The sequence below is a fragment of the Microtus oregoni genome, unplaced genomic scaffold (assembly GCF_018167655.1).
Source record: "Microtus oregoni isolate MIOR12 unplaced genomic scaffold, Mior012 000062F_ref0000492, whole genome shotgun sequence".
In the NCBI taxonomy this organism is placed as follows: Eukaryota; Metazoa; Chordata; class Mammalia; order Rodentia; family Cricetidae; genus Microtus; species Microtus oregoni.
Genome location: NW_024543872.1, coordinates 10,147,866 through 10,167,137, shown reverse-complemented (window position 1 = coordinate 10,167,137; position 19,272 = coordinate 10,147,866). Strand labels below are relative to the sequence as shown.

The following is a 19,272-nucleotide window of genomic DNA, read 5'->3' as shown; positions in this document are numbered from 1 at the left end:
TGGCTTCTCTTTTTCTATGCTGTTAGGCAGGGTTTCGTCCTCGGCTCCCCATCGCTTTCTTCTAGGCCTCCCTCCTGGCTCCAGCTCCTTGTAACAGCTTCCCTTCTGATCACTCTACACTTGAATCCATAGTCAGGTTTCTCTTCTGAGAGCCGAGAAGTCACCCCCTGACACACACACACACACACACACACACACACACACACACACACACACACCATACGCTGGACTTCTTCTCCTCATTAACCCAGCAAGCAAAGCACCCCCAGTCTGCAGTCCTCACCTGTTCCCGTGGGGACCTATCCTCTCCTGAATATACAGTTCAGATGCTTGAGCCTTACTTCTGCATGTACCTTTGGACTCTTGAAATTCATCCTCAGGGAATACTCTAGGAAAATGATGAGTGGCGGTAGCGAATGCCTTTAATCCCAGCACTGGGGAGGCAGCGACAATCGAATCTCTGTGAGTTCAAGACCAACCTGGAACAGCTAGTTCCAGGAGAGTCAGGGTTACACAGAGAAACCCTGTCTCAAAAATATAAAATGAATAATAAATAAATAAACGGGAACAGCTGTACAGGCCTAGTCGTTCCAACATTATTTTTTCATGCTGTTGCGTGAAGATGTAAGTAAGCTAAATGTCAAAGAATTTGAAAAAAAATGCAGTAATTCTTATGGGTCTCCCTGGAGTTTGAAACACCCATTCAAAATGCTACTTGACAAGGGGAGGAAATGCATATAAAATGGGAAGGAGCCCACTTAATTGTGGGAGTTACGCTGTGCACCTCCTGGGGACGAGGAAGCCTGCAGAGGGCTTGAATGAGGCGGCTGTGTCACATATAGCTCTAGCCTAGTTTGGTGAGTCCTTGTTACCTTTATCACATTAAACTTTAAAATTTATTAGGAAATATAGATTGCTAGGTAGCTGTAAAGAAACATACAGCGAAGTCCCATGTGCTCTTCACACAACATCCTCTAGTGTTGATATGATGGGATAATAGGGTTCTGTATAAGGAACTTGACATTGATCATTGGTTCCGTCCACAAAAGTGATTTCAGTTTCCTCACTTATTGATAACTTATTTACTGAGTGTGTGGGAGTCTGGGTGAGTGCAAGCATACTACATAAAAATTGCCGTGGAATCAGAGGACAACCTGTGGGAGCTGCTTCTTTCCTTCCACCATGTGGGTTCTGGGGAGTGAACGCGTCACCAGGCTTGGTGGCAAGTGCCTTTACCCACTGAGCCATTTCACTAGTCCTGTGGACAACTTTTTATTGTTGTTGTTTTGTTTTTTGAGACAGGGTTTCTCTGTGTAACAGTTCTGGCTGTCCTGGAATTCACAGAAATCCACCTGCCTCTGCCTCCCGAGTACTAGAATTAAAGGTGTGTGCCACCACTGCCTGGCTGTGGACAACTTTTTAAAAAAGCATTCCATCTCAGAATTTGTCTTTTTTCTACTTGAACATACTCTCTCCATACCTGCATGACATATTCTTTCTCACATTAGATCTTCCTATGAACAATTGCTCTGAAGTTTGAGAGCTAGCTTGATCTCTTTCCTTGCTTATGGGATCTTGGGCCAATAAATTAATCCTTCTGTTAATCCCAGTATGGATCTCTGTGAGTTCAAGACCATCCTGGTTAAAACAAAACAAAACAAAACAAAACAAAACAAAACAAAAAAACAAACAGCCTGGTCTACAAGAGCTAGTTCCAGGACAGGCTCCAAAGCTACAGAGAAATCCTATCTCGGAAAAAAAATAAAATAAAAATTAACCCTTCTGGTTTTCCATGTGAAGAGTGGCAATAAAACCTCATGAGAATTTGGGGTTTTAATGTAAAATGTCCAAGGTAGGCACATAGAGTAATACACCCTCAGGGGCTGAAGATACGGCTCAGCAGTCAGGAGTACGTGTTCACTCTGCTCCTGCAGAGGACCCGAGTTCAGTTCCCAGTCAGGTGGCTCACAGCAGCCTGTCACTCCAGCTCTGAAAGACCCTGTGCCCTCTGCTGGCTTCTGTGGACACCTGTGCTCATATCCAGCTGCATGCCGGTGGGGACACAGACACAGAGGCATGTGCAGAATGAGAACTAAGTTCACCCAGGACGTGTGCTTCTCTGCCCTTCCCCACACTGACCACTGCTTTTTCTCACAGTACAGTGGAATTCTCTTAGTCATGTTCAAAATCACTCTTCCCCAACACTTTCCCACCCCAGCTCCAATCTCCTCAGCAACCCGGGCTATGCATGCATAATATTTAATGTGTATGAACTGACTTTAATGTGTTTCATACTCCTTTTGAATATATTCACATTTCTATTTTTTTAATCTAGCAACAATATGAGGTATTTGCAGTAGAGACCTCAGTCTCTTCAAGTCAGCATGTTGGAGAAGAGCCTGGGTTCACCACCATCTGGAATACAAGATTACCAACTTCAGAGACTATGTAGAGATTCACTGAAGGGGAGCAGAGAAGCCAGCGCAGATGAGCTCAAACCATGCTTGTCGCTACTGCTGATGGTGGTTGGCGCCCCTTCTGTTGTTTTCACTCGGAGCTTTGCCCTTGGGCATCAGGGAACATGAGCATCACCTGGGTTTAAGATGGGCTTTCTTTTGTTTGTTTGTTTGTTTATTTGTTTATGCATACATGCATACATACGTACATACAGTATCCTGCCTGTAGGCCAGAAGAAGGCACCAGATTTTATTACAGATGGTTGTGAGCCACCATGTGGTTGCTGGGAATTGAACTTAGGACCTCTGGAAGAGCAGTCAGTGCTCTTAACCTCTGAGCCATCTCTCCAGCCCAAGATGGGCTTTCTTAATGGCTGTTTGTGCTTCACACTCTTGCTGGCTCATTTTATGTCAACTTGATACAGGTTGAAATCATCTGAGAGAAGGGAAGGAATGCCAATTAAGAAATGGCATCCCTAAAATTGGGCTGTAGGCAAGCCTATAAGGCATTTTCTTAATTACTGATTGATGGGGCCATTGTGGGTGATGACAGCTCTGGGATGGTGGTCCTGAGTTATAGAAGAAAGCAGACTGAGAAAGCCACAAGGAACGAGCCAGTAAGCAGCACCCCTCTGATGTGGGGTTCCCGTCTGTATACTGTGAATCTGTTTTATTACCATTGGTTAATAAAGAAACTGTTTTGGCCAGTGGCTTAGCAGAGTAAAGCCAGGCAGGAAATCTGAACAGAGATATATAGAGAGAGTAGGTGGAGTCAGAGAGATGCCTTGTAGCTGCCAAAGGAGAAAGACACCAGAACGCCAGAACCTTATCTGGGGTAGGCCACAGCCTCGTGGCGATACACAAATTAATAGAAATGGGTTAATTTAAGATGTAAGAGTTGTTTAGAAATGTGCCTAAGATATTGGCCAAACAGTGTTGTAATTAATATGGTTTCTGTGTGATTATTTGTGTCTGAGCGGCCAGGCAACAAGCGAGCAGTCTCCGTTTACACCCTCCACGGCCTCCGCATCAGCTTCTGCCTCCAGGTTCCCACCTGTTTGAGTTTCTGCCCTGATTTTCTTCAATGACCATCAGTGATAGTGAAGTGTAAACCAAATAAACCCTTTCCTCCCCAACTTACTCTTTTGGTCCTGGTGTTTCATCACAGCAATAGAACCCTAACTAAGATACGAGCCAACCATAAACTATAGAGGGGCAGGTTCAGTGGCTGAGGGCACTCTGTTACTCATTCAGAAGACCTGAGCTGTTCCCAGCACCCACATGGTAACTCACAACCATCCTAAATCCAATTTCAAGGGATTCCGTGCCTTCTTGTGACATCCATAAGCACCAGGATCACTTGTGGAACACATACATACATGTGAGCAGAACACTCATACACATAGAATACATACATCTTTGCATATTAAAAAATAAGATAAAGATAGAAAGCTGTAGTGGCCAATTATTTTCTGCTATTTCAATTGCTTCTATTTTGAAACCTTTCTTATAAGTTGGGAAAGAAATCGTGTGTGTGTGTGTGTGTGTGTGTGCATCTGCGTATGCGTGCGTGCATGTATATGCGTAGGTGGAGGCCAAAGGTTGCTGCTGGGTTTGTTGTCTGGTACAGGGTCTCTCACTGAACCTGGAACTCACCAGTTGACTAGGCTGGCTAGGCAGCAAGCCCCAGGGTTATAGCTGTTTCTGCCCCTTCTACTCTGGGTTACAGACACAGAGTACCACGCTCAGCTTTTGAGTCGTTACTGTGGATCCAAATCAGTACATGTGGAACACGCTAGTGACTGTGACCTCACCCCAACCGTAGAAATGTCAATAATGTTTACTTGAAACTGAGAATGTAACTAAGTTGGTAGAGTGCTGGCCTAGCATGCATGGAGCCCATGTCATACATCATCCATAGCCACTCATATCCAGCACTGCGTAAACCATCAGCCTTGCAGAGCTGCGCATGCCTGTAACCCAAGCTCTTGGGAAGTGGAGGTAGGACCAGAAATTCAAAGCCTTCCTCAGCTACTTGGGGAGTTCAAGGCCAGCTTGGGTTAGAGACTCCGCCTATGATGGCGATGATGATGATGATGATGATGATGATGATGATGATGATGATGATGATGATGATGGCAGAGGGATGACTCGGCCAGGGATTAAGCACACTTACTCTTCCAGAGGACCCAGGTTTGGTCCTCAGCATCCATATTGTGGTTCATAACCTTTTGTAATTCCAATTCCTGAGGATTCAATGCCCTCTTCTGGCCTCTGAAAGCACCAGATACAGCAATACACATATGTACATACAGGCAAAACACTCATACACATAAAATAATAAATCTAAAATGGGAAGTGGCAGGACACGCCTTTAATCCCAGCACTCGCGAAGCAGAGGCAGAGGGTCTCTGAGTTTAAGATCAGCCTGGTCTACAGAGCAAGTTCCAGGACAGCCAAGGCTACACAGAAACCCTGTATTGAAAAACAAACAACAACAACAACAAAATCTAAATAATAATAATAATAGTTGTCGTAGTACTATTTGGTGGTGGTGGTGACTGATAGTGACCGAGTGTTTGTCTTGCAGCAGAAACTATGCTAATGGCGTCACTTGTTTCGTGTTAGTCTCTGCTACAGCCCTGAGAAGCAGACATCTTCAGTCCAGTTTCACAGATGCATAGGCTAAGGCACTCAAAGGCTTAGATACCGTGCTTCAGTTTGTACAGCCATCAGAGCTGGGCCTGGGGTTCGGAAACCAGTCTATCAGGCCCCGTGGAAATGGTTGAGACAAACGTTTCCTACCGACTGTGGTCCCAAGAGTCAGGCAATCGGAAGAGATTCCATGTGGTTTTATTTGTTATCTGTTTGGAAAGTGGTGCTAAAACCCTCAGGGAAAGCTCACAGGTAGTAAGGAATTGAAATCCTGACATGAAATCAATCAGATACGTTTCTTTTAAGATTCCCATTCTCAATTAAGGTGGCAATCAGATTAACCGAGACTGGCCGGGAAGCGGTGAGCATCTTGGAGGCTCTGGCGCGTGAAAGGTCAGCCTGCTCCTGCCGGCGCCTGCCAGCATCTGCCTCCCTGGAGAGAATTCAGCTGCTGCAGAATCCTTTTTTCAGGGAGATCTGTCTAGAAACCGGTTCCTTCCCCAAATTCCTTTTCACCTGCATCTTCTCTTGTTCTCCATCCAGAATCTTCCCTGGGTGAGAGACAGGTGCTGGTGCCCACCCTTGTGCCTCCCAACCGTCCACCTGTCCTGCAGCCACATGGTGCCATCAGTGTCCTTATCGCCGACCGAGCAGACCCGGGCTCTGCCTGTGTGGCTCCCTGGCTTTAATTACCCAGGGCAAATGGTCGCCTCGCTCTGAGTAATGAGAAATCAGGAACAACAGGCAATGATTAAATAAATCGGCATCTGGTCAAAAGATGGAATAATAAGCAGTCATTTAAGTTTGAGCAAAAAATAATATCTAGCTAGAAAATCACAGTATTGCTGACACAAGAAGAAAGTAAGCTTTGGCAGTAGTAGCCCGTGGAACCCAAATATCATGTTTTTTTAAAATATGTGAAAACATGGAAACAAATCTAGAACAAAAGCCCCACCATGTCAGTCATTTATCTCCAGATAATGCGATCACAGGCTTTTCATTCTTCTTTATAAATGTGTCCCTAAGAGCATGATGTCTTTTTAGATTCGAAGCAAGGAAAAGGAAGAATATGGCTCAGGTAAGTTTGTTGCCCCCACCCCCCAATCAGTGGCTTGAGTTCTCATTGCATGCTGTCCCTCTAAGGACCCAGTTCAAGTCTTGCCTCGGTGGGTGTGTTTCTACATTCATTCAGCTCAGAGATATCTTCAGTCTGACGGACCCTTGGACTCACTGGAACCCATCAACAACTCTGTGGGGGTCTCACGTCTCCAACTAAAGGATGGGGCCCGTGGTGACTGCCTGTCTTTATATGTAACTTCCTTCTCCTGGCCACACGGCCCAGCAAGTGCTGTGCAGCTGCTGGAGTCTAATCAGTGTTCACGGAACATAAGCTGGGTCCTCATGGGACGTACCACATGGGGGTGACCCGCCTTTCTCTCTGAACTTTGTCCCATTTCCTCCAATTCATCTGAAAGGGCTGTCTGTGCCATTAGCCCTGGCTTAGACTTTATTGTGAATTGTTTTGCTGGTTTTTTTTTTCTAAATTCCATTTATTTTGGTAGGGATGACCAAGTCTAGCCCTTGTTTTTATAGGAAGATTATAGAAGAAAATAAATACGGGCTATTTTGAGCATAAAGGTTGTGTGTGTGTGTGTGTGTGTGTGTGTGTGTGTGTGTGTGTGTGTGTGTGAATGGGGATAATGGAACTCATGTTTTTAGGACAGAAAACAAGAGCCAAGAGGAAAGGAAGGACTTCCCTGGGTCTCACGCGGATCAAAGGCAGGTGAAGTCACAGGCATGTCAGCCTTCCTCCCTGCATGCTGCGCTCGGGATACTGTACAGAGGTCAGGGTTGCAAGACACAAGACCTGGGCAACTTACAGTTGTTCTAGAGGAAGAAAAGATGAATCACTGAAATAACAGCCTGAACTGTGTGGCTGAGTGCAAAGTGTGCACGCGCACAGATTCCAGCTGGCGGAAGAGATGGTGGCAGAGGCGTTAGGGATATAAGCAACTAGGGAGGTCTGAGCCCTGAGTCAGGGTGTTTTGTGCTGCTGGTTACCCCATCCCCGCCAGCTCGTACCCGGCATTTCTGTCACCTCATTTGCAGCATGCTCCCCCTGTTTCTGTCAGGACGTTCTATGATGCAGTCTGTTCTCTGCCATGGCCCCGCGCCTATGAGGCAGAGAGCACAAAAATTAGCTATAGTAGAGGATAGCTGAAGGGCAGGATGCCCTCCGCCTGGAGTGGGCTTCTCTGGTTCAGTGCTAAGTGCTGGGGTTGAGTGCAGAAATGGAGCCACCCTAACTCTTCTGCTGGGAAGCAAACTAAACCAGAGTTACCTTAATGCTACATCGGAAATGGATGGAAACAAGAAGGCCGACTGATGGGATAATGTCAAGCATCCAGGAGGTTTCTAGTCAAGTGACAATACAGAATGAGCTTTGCCGGGAGGGCGGTGGCTGAAGATGCATCTCAGTTATAGCAATGAGAGAGTTAGAGAGACTCCTGGTAAAAAGACATATGCTGTGAGATCCTGGGCAGGATAATCTCTCGGATCTTCCCTCTGTCTTACGGGGTCATGACAGGTTCTACGTGAAATACTTACAAAGTCCTTGACTAGTGCTTAGCCCAAGGCAAGTGGTAAACCCTGGGGTCTGTTGGATATTAGAGATAGGCATGAGGGAGCCAGAGGCGGCGAGCAAGAGGGCGAGGAATATAGACGGGATGGACCCTTGGGTCCTGGACTACAGCTCCTATGGGCTGAGAGGAGGGAGTCACCCAGGGAGGCCTAGATTTTGAAAAGTTTGTCATGTTTAGTTTTAGGGATTTCGTTTCCATCTTCCACTTGGCACAGGCAGTTCTGTCCAAAAGAACAGATTGGTCAAGAACCCAGGATGGGAGCAGGCGGAGCCCTGGAGAAAAAGCTGCAGCAGGAAGGAGCTGGCAAGGCTGACAATGCCGGCAGGCCAGATGAGGTTGCCAGCAGCTGGGGTTGTTTGCCATCTGATCCAGAACAGCCAGCATGGGCTGGTGCCCTCACCATGGCTGCCCATCAGTGCCTGAGGAGCATTTAAAACCCCTGTCCTTCCTCAGTGGAAAAGTGTCGTCTGAGGGGAGCACTTGAGCCACTCAGAGGCCAGAAGGTGGGGGAAGGCCAGGGTATGTGGTATGGGCAGGCAGGAGAACTCTCTGACCTCTGGCTACTCATCTCCAGCATGCCTGCTTCAAAGACCTGTCCTGTAGAAGATAGGATCCCAGAGCCCTGAGCTGTGATCTGGACCAGAGTGCTGGAGGCAGTGGCCACCCTGTGGGATTCAAAGCCACGATCCTTCCCAAAATCCTACAAGGCCAATGCAGGCATGTCTGGAACTATTGCTGAGTGCCTTAGAATAGGTTCCTGTTGGCTTCAATTTAACCCCACTGGCTTGTCCTGAGTCACAATCATTGCTTCATTCAGAAAGTATGTACCTAAACCTCCAACCACCTTCACCTGTCCTGGTCCTGGGCTAGAGCAGAGACTGCCCCCGCCTTTGACAAGCTAAATTGGTGCAAAAACTAAAGGGTAACAGGGCCAAGGGAACTTCCCCCAGTTAGGCTATTTGTGGGCACCCCTCCTTGAGAAATTAACGAAGCCTCCTTCCCCCAAAAAATAGTGAGAAGAATATTCTCTTAGAGGGGATCTTCCAACGCCAGTGTCCTGAGAGCAGTCCTTGCATCAGGGCTGATGAGTCCTAGGGAAGAAGGAGGAGAGGGGAACAGGGCAGTCTGACCATACTTAGCTTTCAAATTGTTGGGTATCCCTGCAGCCTTGTAACTGGACAGTCTGTTAAAGTCTGATAATCATTTGATTTTTGAGTATCCAGAGATACTGTGTGTATCTTCCTGTTATATATATATGTACAAATATATGTATACATATATAACAGGGAAGTTGGCCAGGCCACTTTTCTTCACTTCCCTTAAAATAGGTATAAAAAATTTAGGCAGGTGAGGTCTTAGTGACAAGAAGAGTATTTAGAAAGTTGCCTTTGGTTCCTGGGGATTGCATCTGCCTGGTACAGTCTCCAGAGAGTGAGAGATGACCATGGTGGAGGGCAGTTCTCTCCTTGAAATAAAATGGACAAGAATTAAAAGGTACAATATAGGCAAGTGGCTGCGAGCTAATCTCCACCCGCTTCCGTGTGCTAACATCAAGAATCAGTGCTGTCAGAAGCAAGATTAAAGAAACACTTGACAAGCCTATTGAATTCTCGTTCCAATGAGCTGTTTTCAGTTGCATCGTATCGCTTTGTTTGGTTGTGAGTTGGGTAGGACACTCAGGGAGAGGCTTGTGAGTTGCCCAGCACCTACTTTACCTGCTTTGGCTCCGAACTGCCCCCACCCCCACCCTCACCTTACCTCCAGGTTGCCTAGGAAGTGCAGATGCTATATAGCGTCTACTGTCCAATGGCTGAGATTCCAGGAAAAAACAAAAAAAACTCTAGCTATGTGATTATAATTGTTCAGTCTCTAAAAGCAAGCAGATAAGAAGCCCGTGCAGCCCAGCCCTGGGCTGAGTGTCCTGCCGACTCCTCTACTAGGACACAGCTTTATACTAACTGTGTGATGAACTACTTTTTTTTCCCTCGAGACAGGGTTTCTCTGTAGTTTTGGTGCCTACTCTGGAACTTGCTCTGTAGACCAGTCTGGCCTCGAACTCACAGAGCTCTGCCTGCTTCTGCCTCCCGAGTGCGGGGATTATGTGCTGGGCCACCACCGCCCGGCTTGGTAAACTACTTATAACTGACAAAACTACTGTTTTGTTTCTGAGCTTTTCCTCCCTCTTACACCAGGGTGTTCATTTCATATCTCTACCTTATTTTAAACCCTGTAAAGGTTGGAAAACAAACAAAACTCCAGCACCCAACAGGGTTCAGACACCTGTGAACCAGTTTTCTCATAAACACCCCAACACCCAAATGTCTAGGAGGGTCTACAGTGAGGGATTATTCCCTTTGCCTGTCGGGCTTTAAAACAAAACCAAACCAAAAACATGTACGTTCTAAAAAGACTGCTTCTCGGACACCAGCAGCTTGTGAATTGGTTAATTAGATCTCCGAGATGGGAATTTAGTGTTCAGGGGCTGTTCATAAGATCGATCGGAGACCAGTGTTAGCCGCCCGAAGGCTCCAGCGTCTGGGTTTGGAGGACCCTAAGAAAGAGGCAGAGACATAACGAGGGAATGAAGGTGACATGCTTTATGGAAGACTGGTGGGGATCACAGGCTCTGTGCGTCTTTTCTCCATCCCTACCCGCCCCCAGCAGTTCTTTCTCCCACCCCACCCATCTCCTGTGGTGTCCCCGTGTGTCACCGTGCAGCTTCAATGACTCCACACAGGCAGATGACCCCCGGACTTCAGTCCTAGCCTGTGCTCTGGGTTTCTTGTCTGTACACGCGAACCCCACAGTCTTTCCTTACCCTCTTCCTTCTAGGAGGTACTCTCTTCTTGCTGGGCTCAGCCCTCCCTTGTCCTGTCTTGACAAGTCACTCAGCTCTGTCTGACCTTGGTCCGCAGTCTTGGGTGGCCCATCCACACAGCTCCCTGGCAGACATCCCTGTGCCATCCTGAGTGTCTCAAAGCTGTTAGCTGTGCACAGCCGTCCTCAGCCTGGTCCTGCCTGGTCTTTGTGTCTTGTCTTTTCTTCTACGATGTTGAAAAAAAAAAAGAAAGATGCAGTGTCTCTTAGGTCCCCTAAGTGGGAACATTACCATGTATCTATGAGGAATTGTGGATCTGGGTTGAATTACTTACTCAAGGTCATACAGTAAGTAACCAGAAGAACTGGGGCCCAGTTCAACCCAGGCCTCTCTGACTCTTGAGCCTAAATTACTTAGCCACCACGCTGTGCTGCTTTGCAGACTCCAAGAGACGCCAGTAACTGGAGCATCAGTATTGCCTAGCCATGGGTGGGAATGTGGCATCCCGGGCATCCCATGCTCATGTGCACTCTCCTGCCTTCGGTCCTATCTCTTCGCATCCTCCCTTGCACTAGAGCTTTGAGTTTTCCTAGCTTGCTAACTATGTAACCCACTCAGCCCCAGTACAGTGGTTATGTGCTTGGTCTCTGAAGTTAGATTTGGGGGGACTAAATCCTGGTTGGCCATGTATTACCGCAGTGCAGCTCCAGGCAGGTCATTTAACCTCTTCATGACTCAGTTTACTTATTTGTAAAGCAGGGATAAATATAATGCACATTCACCCCATGGAGTTGTTCTAGAGATTTAACAAGTTGCCATATGTTCTAGATGGACACTTGGAGAAAGTGTCCAGAAAGCTGGGCCAGACAGACGACAGTATAGCCTACAGGCTTTAAACCCTGGGCTTTGAGACCCTGAGAGGAAATGTATCCCCTTAGGAGATGTCCCGTCATAAATAATCCTGGGTGCCAACAGGACATGGCCCTAAATGCTTTCGCCTAAGAAGGAGCAAAGAGGAGAAGCCAGAAGAGTCTGGGGTAGTGGGGGCTGAGGCCACAAGGCTTCCTTGTGGGACATGGGTGGGACTCACACACCGGTTCCCTGCCACCCTGCCCCTTACTGCCTTGTACTTCTTCAAGTTCACGTCCATCCCCACGAACCCAAATCATGAAGTCTGAAGCCCATACCATGGCTGTCTCCTCCTCCTGGCTGGATGCCAACCAGACTTCGCAGCCAGAGCTCCCTCACTGCTTCTCCCACTGGCCCATGCGGGTTGCTTTGTGTGGCGGAGGAATTCCCGCTACAGCAATTCATTCTTCTCTCAGTGACCCCTAATCTTCCCAGCAAACATCTGCGTCTCAAGTAGAAGGCGTGTGCAAACACAGCTCGTCTGTAATTGGCAGGTGGCGGGGGCACTAATTTTCTTCACAGGACGGACTTTGCCAAGCCCCCATGGGCTCTTCTATGATACCTCTACCCCTCCACTTTCTACCTACCCCCAACTCTCGGCACAAAGGATCTGGGACACAGCAGACGATGGTCCTGCCTGGAAGAAAGCTAAAGAGGACAGTTTCTAGATGTTTCCATTTCCTTGATCCATTAAGTTGTTTTATTCTTGATTTCTGGACACCTTTTGCTTTCCCAGCATGAAAGATCCTGAACAGGGTCATCTGGGGCTTCTCGGTGGAATAAACTTCACTTTGTAAAGCCTGCCACATTGTTCTTAGTTTTTCCATTTGGCCAGGGGACCAGGGAAGGGCTGGGGCATGGAGAACAAGACCAGCTCTTCTGTGCACTTTCAAACACCACAGACAAAAGCCTTAGAAATTCCTGTCTGTCGGTAGTTAATAATCCTGTCCATTTATCATCATGTCACGACTATTCTGCAGAGGGAGTGGTACAGGAACGGACCCTGGAGGAGAATGAGGCTCAGGAAATAGAGATTTGGGAGCCAGTGAGGGCAGGAGGAGCAGTCACCCCCACGTGGCCTTCATCTTCCCAGGACACTCATGGGCTGCAGGAGTAGATTTTATAGTCTGATCCCAGAAATTCATGGTGTGTGTGTGTGTATGTGTGCGTGCATGTGTGTATATGTGTGTGTGTGTGTTGTACGTGCGTGCACATGCGTGCGTGTGTGTGTAAATGGTAGGGTGGTGGCATATGTGTGCGTGTGTGTGTAAATGGTGGTGGCATATGTGTAGGTGTGTGTGCGTGTGTGTGTAAATGGTGGTGGCATATGTGTATGTGTGTGTGCGCGTGTGTGTAAATGGTGGTGGCATATGTGTAGGTGTGTGTGCGCGTGTGTGTAAATGGTGGTGGCATATGTGTAGGTGTGTGTGCGTGTGTGTGTAAATGGTGGTGGCATATGTGTATGTGTGTGCGCGTGTGTGTGTAAATGGTGGTGGCATATGTGTAGGTGTGTGTGCGTGTGTGTGTAAATGGTGGTGGCATATGTGTAGGTGTGTGTGCGTGTGTGTGTAAATGGTGGTGGCATATGTGTATGTGTGTGCGCGTGTGTGTAAATGGTGGTGGCATATGTGTAGGTGTGTGTGCGCGTGTGTGTAAATGGTGGTGGCATATGTGTAGGTGTGTATAAATGGTAGGGTGGTGGCATATGTGTATGTGTGTGCGCGTGTGTGTGTAAATGGTGGTGGCATATGTGTAGGTGTGTGTGCGTGTGTGTGTAAATGGTGGTGGCATATGTGTAGGTGTGTGTGCGTGTGTGTGTAAATGGTGGTGGCATATGTGTAGGTGTGTGTGCGTGTGTGTGTAAATGGTGGTGGCATATGTGTAGGTGTGTGTGCGTGTGTGTGTAAATGGTGGTGGCATATGTGTAGGTGTGTGTGCGCGTGTGTGTAAATGGTGGTGGCATATGTGTAGGTGTGTATAAATGGTAGGGTGGTGGCATGGCAGCACCCGGCTTTCACATATGTTCCCACCCACTCGTGAGGTCTCACCCTCCAAGTGTTCTTCTGAGCTCTGGTTTTCTACCCTAAACACCCCACTCTGCCCAGTCCCTAAACTGAAGACAAACAAAAGACCAATGTCTTGGCGTGTGGGAATCAGTGGGAGACCTCCGCTCTGGGAAGAACAAGGCCATTGGCCCTTCAGCCCTGGTTTCTTTACTCAGAGGTCCTGGGTTCCCGGTCTCTGCAGCCTCATGAGAAGGCTTCATTCCTAGGTTTGGTTTTGCTTTTGTTTCCCCATCCCAGGTGTGTGTGGCTGCTGCGGCGCCCTTCGTCCCAGGTACAAGAGGCTGGTGGACAATATCTTCCCGGAAGATCCTGAGGTGGGTCACAGGAAGGGCTGGGTGGGCTGTTAACTGGGGAAGGCCTTTGTCCCATGGAGAATGAGGACATCTGGCTCTTCTAAAGGCTGGCTGTGCAGAAGGCTGGTAGGGATGTGTCAGGCTGTTGCTGTATGGTTGGCACATCTTTCTCACTCCTGTCTCAATTGCTCACTCTCCTGATGGAAATGTTTTCCCGTCGTTTAGTGAAGACGTGCCCTGTCTCGCGTTTGCCTCGGGAGCCCATGTCTCTCCCCGGCTCCCTCTGGCATCTGTCAGGTGTCTGGCTGTGCATTGCACAGGAGGCCTGGCTGTGTGGCTTCCAAGCTGTCACTCTGTGTGTCACCCTGTGTTATGCATTGTGGTCTGAGGATGTCAAGAGTTGATGCATTTGCCTTGATACTTGAGAACTCCTGGCCTCCTCCGGATGGGCAGCCAGAGGTTCCCATTTCCATTATCCTCTGGAGAATTCCTTAGGAGCTGCAAAATTGCCTTCTTTATGTCTTGGTGGTGACACCTTAATTCTGAGTTACTTTTAGTGATGCCACATCCTTCACCCATACCAATATGTGTCTCTGCACGCACACGTATATACACATAGACCACCTTCTGTTGATATTTGTGTGTATGCGGTACATATGTGTGTGTGCATATGTGTGCAGGTACACTTGTCTGTGCACGCGTATGTGGAGGCCAGAGATTGCCATCGTGTACCTTTATCACACTCCACCACGCTTTTTTGAGACCAGTCTCTCACTGAACCTAGAGCTTGCTGTTGTGGTTAAACTAGGAGCAGAGAGCTAGGAGCAGAGAGCCTCAGGGAGCTCCATGTTCCCATGACCACTCAGATCCCAGGAAACTTTTAGCTTACAAGAACTGTGTGAGGTTTTTTTTTTTTTATGGTTCTGGGGAACCTGAATTCAGACCCTCGTTCACACAGCAAGCTCTACGCTAGGAGGTTCTCCCCAGCCCCATGCTTGGAGGACGGAAGTGCCGTTTTCATCCTTTCAGTGAGCCTGATGCCCAGCACCTGTATAAGAGACACCCTGTAAACATCAGCTTAGTTGAACTGATATTTGCTCCAGACTTGCGCCTTCCCGCCGTACCGGGGCCGTAGTGATGTCGAGCTGTCTGTCTTCTACAGGATGGTCTGGTGAAAACCAACATGGAGAAGCTGACCTTCTATGCCCTCTCAGCTCCAGAGAAGCTGGATCGCATCGGTGCCTACCTCTCCGAGAGGCTCATCCGAGACGTGGGGCGCCATCGCTATGGGTAAGGCATGTGAGGGGGAACAAGATGGATTTTCAGAAATTGCATTATATTTTTAGGGTAAGATAGTGTAATAACATTTCAAGAAAAAAGCTACGGGCTGAGTTATTGGATAGACTGGGAAAGACAAAACCCGAAACCAAGGAGGGTGGGTTTACATGTTCCCCTGAGGCAGGTGACCTTGGATGAGTCTGGACTTTTAGGAAGAGGGCTTGGTGGCTCTAGAGGAGTAGCCGTTTGGCATCCGTCAAGTCATTGCGTGTCCCCATAGAACTCACACAGTCGGTCTGCCTCGCGTGTGTTTATTCTCCCCAGCCCAGCTCCCCTAAAGGTCTGAGAAAGTGAGGTGGAGCCAACTGTGTGCTGAGAAGAAAGGTGGGGGTGGTTTGTTCACTAAAAAACACACCGGGGCTGGAGAGATGGCTCAGAGGTTAAGAGCACTGCCTGCTCTTCCAAAGGTCCTGAGTTCAATTCCCGGCAACCACATGGTGGCTCACAACCATCTGTAATGAGGTCTGGTGCCCTCTTCTGACCTGCAGACATACACACAGACAGAATATTGTATACATAACAAATAAATAAATATAAAAAAGCTTGTTTGCTATGAAAAAAAATAAAATAAAATAAAAAACACACCGTAGAGAAAGGTGGAATGGAGCTTAGCTGCTCGGGTGTCTGGCAGACTAGAAACCTTGACTTCAATCTCTAGTGTCGCATAAACCAGTCCCCCTGGAGCACGTCTGTGATCCTAGCACCCAGGAGGCAACGGAGCAAGGCTAGCCTCAGAAGTGTGAGCTGCGTCTCAAAACAAGACAAAAATATACTTTAGTGAAATATTTATTATTGTCTGAGAGCAAAGGACTTTGTGTGTTTAAAAGAGAGAAGAAATCTTAAAGTGATCAATACATTTAGCTGTTTAAATCTTGATGCTGATTTTTTTTTTTTTTTTTTTTTTTTGGTTTTTTTCGAGACAAGGTTTCTCTGTGGTTTTGGAGCCTGTCCTGGATTTTTTTAATTTGTTTTGTTTTTAGATTATCAAGACAGAGTTTTTCTGTGTAGCCCTGGCTGTCCTGAAACTTGCTTTGTAGACCAGGCTGGCCTTGAACTCATAGAGATCTGCCTGCCTCTACCTCCTGAGTGCTGGAATCAAAGGTGTGCGCCACCACTACTTAGCTGAAACCTTCAGATTTTTAAAACTGAACACAAAAGATATATATTAACAACAAATAAGACAAAGGATTCAGGTCGTCGCATGTTAGTACCATCAAACAAATAGTCCTGGGGAGTCAGGAGAAGGATGGCCGGGGAAAAGATAAGATTGCAAAGGGTCCACTCAGAGAGCAGCGTCATCTGATAATGTTCAGACTCACAGTCCATGCCCAAACTACTGGGTCATCTTATCACATTTTTATAAAAGTAAAAAGGCATTTTTACACCTTCCTGGAAAGGGAACAAATTGGCTGAAATTTTCTAGGTCATGAAATATGTGTCCTTTCCTGCCCATTGCTTCCCAAGGAAACCATCTCAATGCCTCTGCCTTTTACAAGAAGATGTTTTTTGCAGCGTTTTCTGTCCACCTCAAAAAACCAAAACTCAACCAGCAGAATCTCAGGTTGCCCAGGCTGCCTTCCACCTGGCTGTGTGGCTGAGGATGGCCTGTGGTCTCCTCTTCATAGCACTGGAATACAAAGGGGGGTGCCACGCCCAGGCCACAGTGTCTCTTAGAATGATAAAACCCTAGAAATGGCCAAAGTGTCTGGCAAAAGAAAAGCTAGTAAGTTATGGTTCGTATCATTTGATAAGATACTATAATAGATAGATAGATAATATATCTAGATAATAAAAATAGTGTTTATAAAGATCACTATCTAATGATATTAAAAATACGAAAACTTAGGTTATAATGGCCACAAACGTAGTATTTAGGGTCAAGTTAAAAAAAATATCAACAAACCTCAGTGGCTAAAAAATCAAGTCCAAATGCCACGTATCCAGAGCATTCACCCTGGGAATGGCACAGCTCGAGGACTTGGTGTTCTCTCTGTTCCCTAAACACCTGAGCATGCGTTACTTCCAGAGTGGACCACAGCACAATTGTACTTGCTGCTGCCCTGCCATCGTGACACAATCCACAGCCAAACAGTTCACCCCGAGAAGCCTTGGTAGTGTTACTCATGGTGCAGAGGGTTGAGTACGTGATGGGTAGCCATGGTTCCTGTGGATCTAACTCTGCCCGAGTCTTTCTCTCCATTCTCCACTTCCTTCTGATCCTAAGGTTGTTTTGTTTTTCCTTATTTTGTGTGGGGGGCAAGAAATGATGGGGATGATGAAGGGAGACAGGGTCTCATGTATCCAAGGCTGGCTTTGAACTCAGTATAGCTAAGGATGAGCTTGAACTTCTAACCCTCCTGCCTTCACCTCTCCAGTGCTGGGGTCGTAGACATGCCCCACCATACCGGGTTATTGTGGTTCTGGACACCAAACCCGGGGCTTCATACATGCTAGGACAATGGAACTATATCTTCAGCCTGCTCCTGCCTTTTTCTTGGTTCAGGCTTTGAATCTGTTAGCTCAAATTACAATACGGGATTTGTCTCCCTCTCTCAGTCTTCCTGTTTGGTCTTCCCAGGCCAATAGATATTAATTGTCATAATTATATGACATTTAAGAGTTAGACATGCTCTTCAACTCAAAGACTAAGATCATCAGTCTTTAGAATCAACTCCACAGCTGGGCAGTGGCGGCTCACACCTCTAATCCCAGCACCCGAGAGGCAGAATCTGGTGGATCTTTGTGAGTTGGAGGTCAGCCTGGTCTAAAGAATGAGTTCCAGGACAGCCAGGACTACGTAGTGAAACCCTGTCCTGAAAAACAAACAAACAAACAAAAAATCAACTCCAGGCTTCTCAACTTCTAGGGTCTTCCACCTCCCAGCCATGCCCTCCACACCTTATTACATAACCAGTACCACACATGCTGGTTGAACCGTCCTCAGGTTGAGAAACCAAGGATCATTGGTAAATGCTGGGCTTAGGAAAAGGTTTTGTGTGTACTAAGGATATGCTCTGCCCTAGCTCTGGCAAATCTTTTTTTTTTTTAATTGATTTTTATTGAGCTCTACGTTTTTCTCTGCTCCCCTGCTTCTCCCCTCCCCTTCAACCCTCTCCCAAGGTTCCTATGTTCCCAATTTACTCAGGAGACCTTGTCTTTTTCTACTTCCCACTCTGGCAAATTAAACCAGGCTACCCTTTATGTGAAAACAGAATGAGAACTAATGTTTCCGTGATCATTCTCTATATGATAGAAGAAGGTTGCCACTTTATAAGAGGAGGGGCGTGCATGCTTTGCATGCTGATTGTATAAAGAGCTCTGACGTACTGGACAGCACATCCAAGCAAGCGAAAATGGCTCTACCTTAGACTGAACCAAGAGCTAATGTGCCAGTAATAGCATTAAACATTTAACACCAATTCTGCCCTGCGGACTTGGGCTCTCTGCAGTGATGTTTCTTGTGATTAAAAATGTCCATAGCTGACAGAGCCTCTTCGAATCCTTCCTCTGCTCGCGGAATTACAATTCAAAATTGGCATCATCCTGTTAAAAATAGCCTTGCGGCGTCTAGGTATTTAAAGCCTGAAGGAGGACTTTGATCATAAACATTTGGGAAAATGTCTGTTAGAATCCTTTCTCCTGGCCCTCCTGTAGCTCCCTGCCCAAGCCCCTGGTCTCGTCCTTGTCATGGGTGGAGGCCTTGGAAGAGCAACATTTTCACATCAGACAGTGAGCGGATGTGTGTCTTCCTAGCATAAGGGTGTCTGTTTACGGTTTGGTCCTATCAATGTGAACCTTGGATGTGGGTCCCCGTGAGCCCCAGAACCACCTGCTCATGACCACTGCCTTCCTGCACTGTCACCCTGTCATTGGGTACGGGGTCCTGATTCATGAGTGTCTGGCCCCAGAAAGATGTCAGCTGTGAGCGCAGAGAGGATGGCGGAATTTCAAGATGTTTGGTATAAAGGGTGGTGATAGGCAGAGGAGCAAAAGGCCAGCGTTCCTATGCTTCTCTCCTTCCACTCATTCTCTTTCCGGATCACCTCAGCGTCCCTAGAAACAGGGGGACAGGGGGAGGGAAGGACAGTTCTGAGT

At 47.2% G+C, this 19,272-nt stretch overlaps 1 protein-coding gene across 3 annotated transcripts in view; it reads left to right on the top strand.

The window, feature by feature from the left end:
• Positions 1–19,272, top strand: part of LOC121439647 (protein EFR3 homolog B) — an 81,030-nt gene that overhangs the window by 23,186 nt on the left and 38,572 nt on the right. For 2 of the 3 annotated variants that reach the window (XM_041640202.1, XM_041640201.1), the window contains exons 2-3: positions 13,784–13,860; positions 15,002–15,129. The exons of the other annotated variant lie outside the window; for it this stretch is intronic. In XM_041640202.1, the coding sequence (XP_041496136.1) occupies positions 13,784–13,860; positions 15,002–15,129 (205 nt within the window). The remainder of the gene's footprint in view (positions 1–13,783; positions 13,861–15,001; positions 15,130–19,272) is intronic. 3 annotated transcript variants of the gene reach the window in all.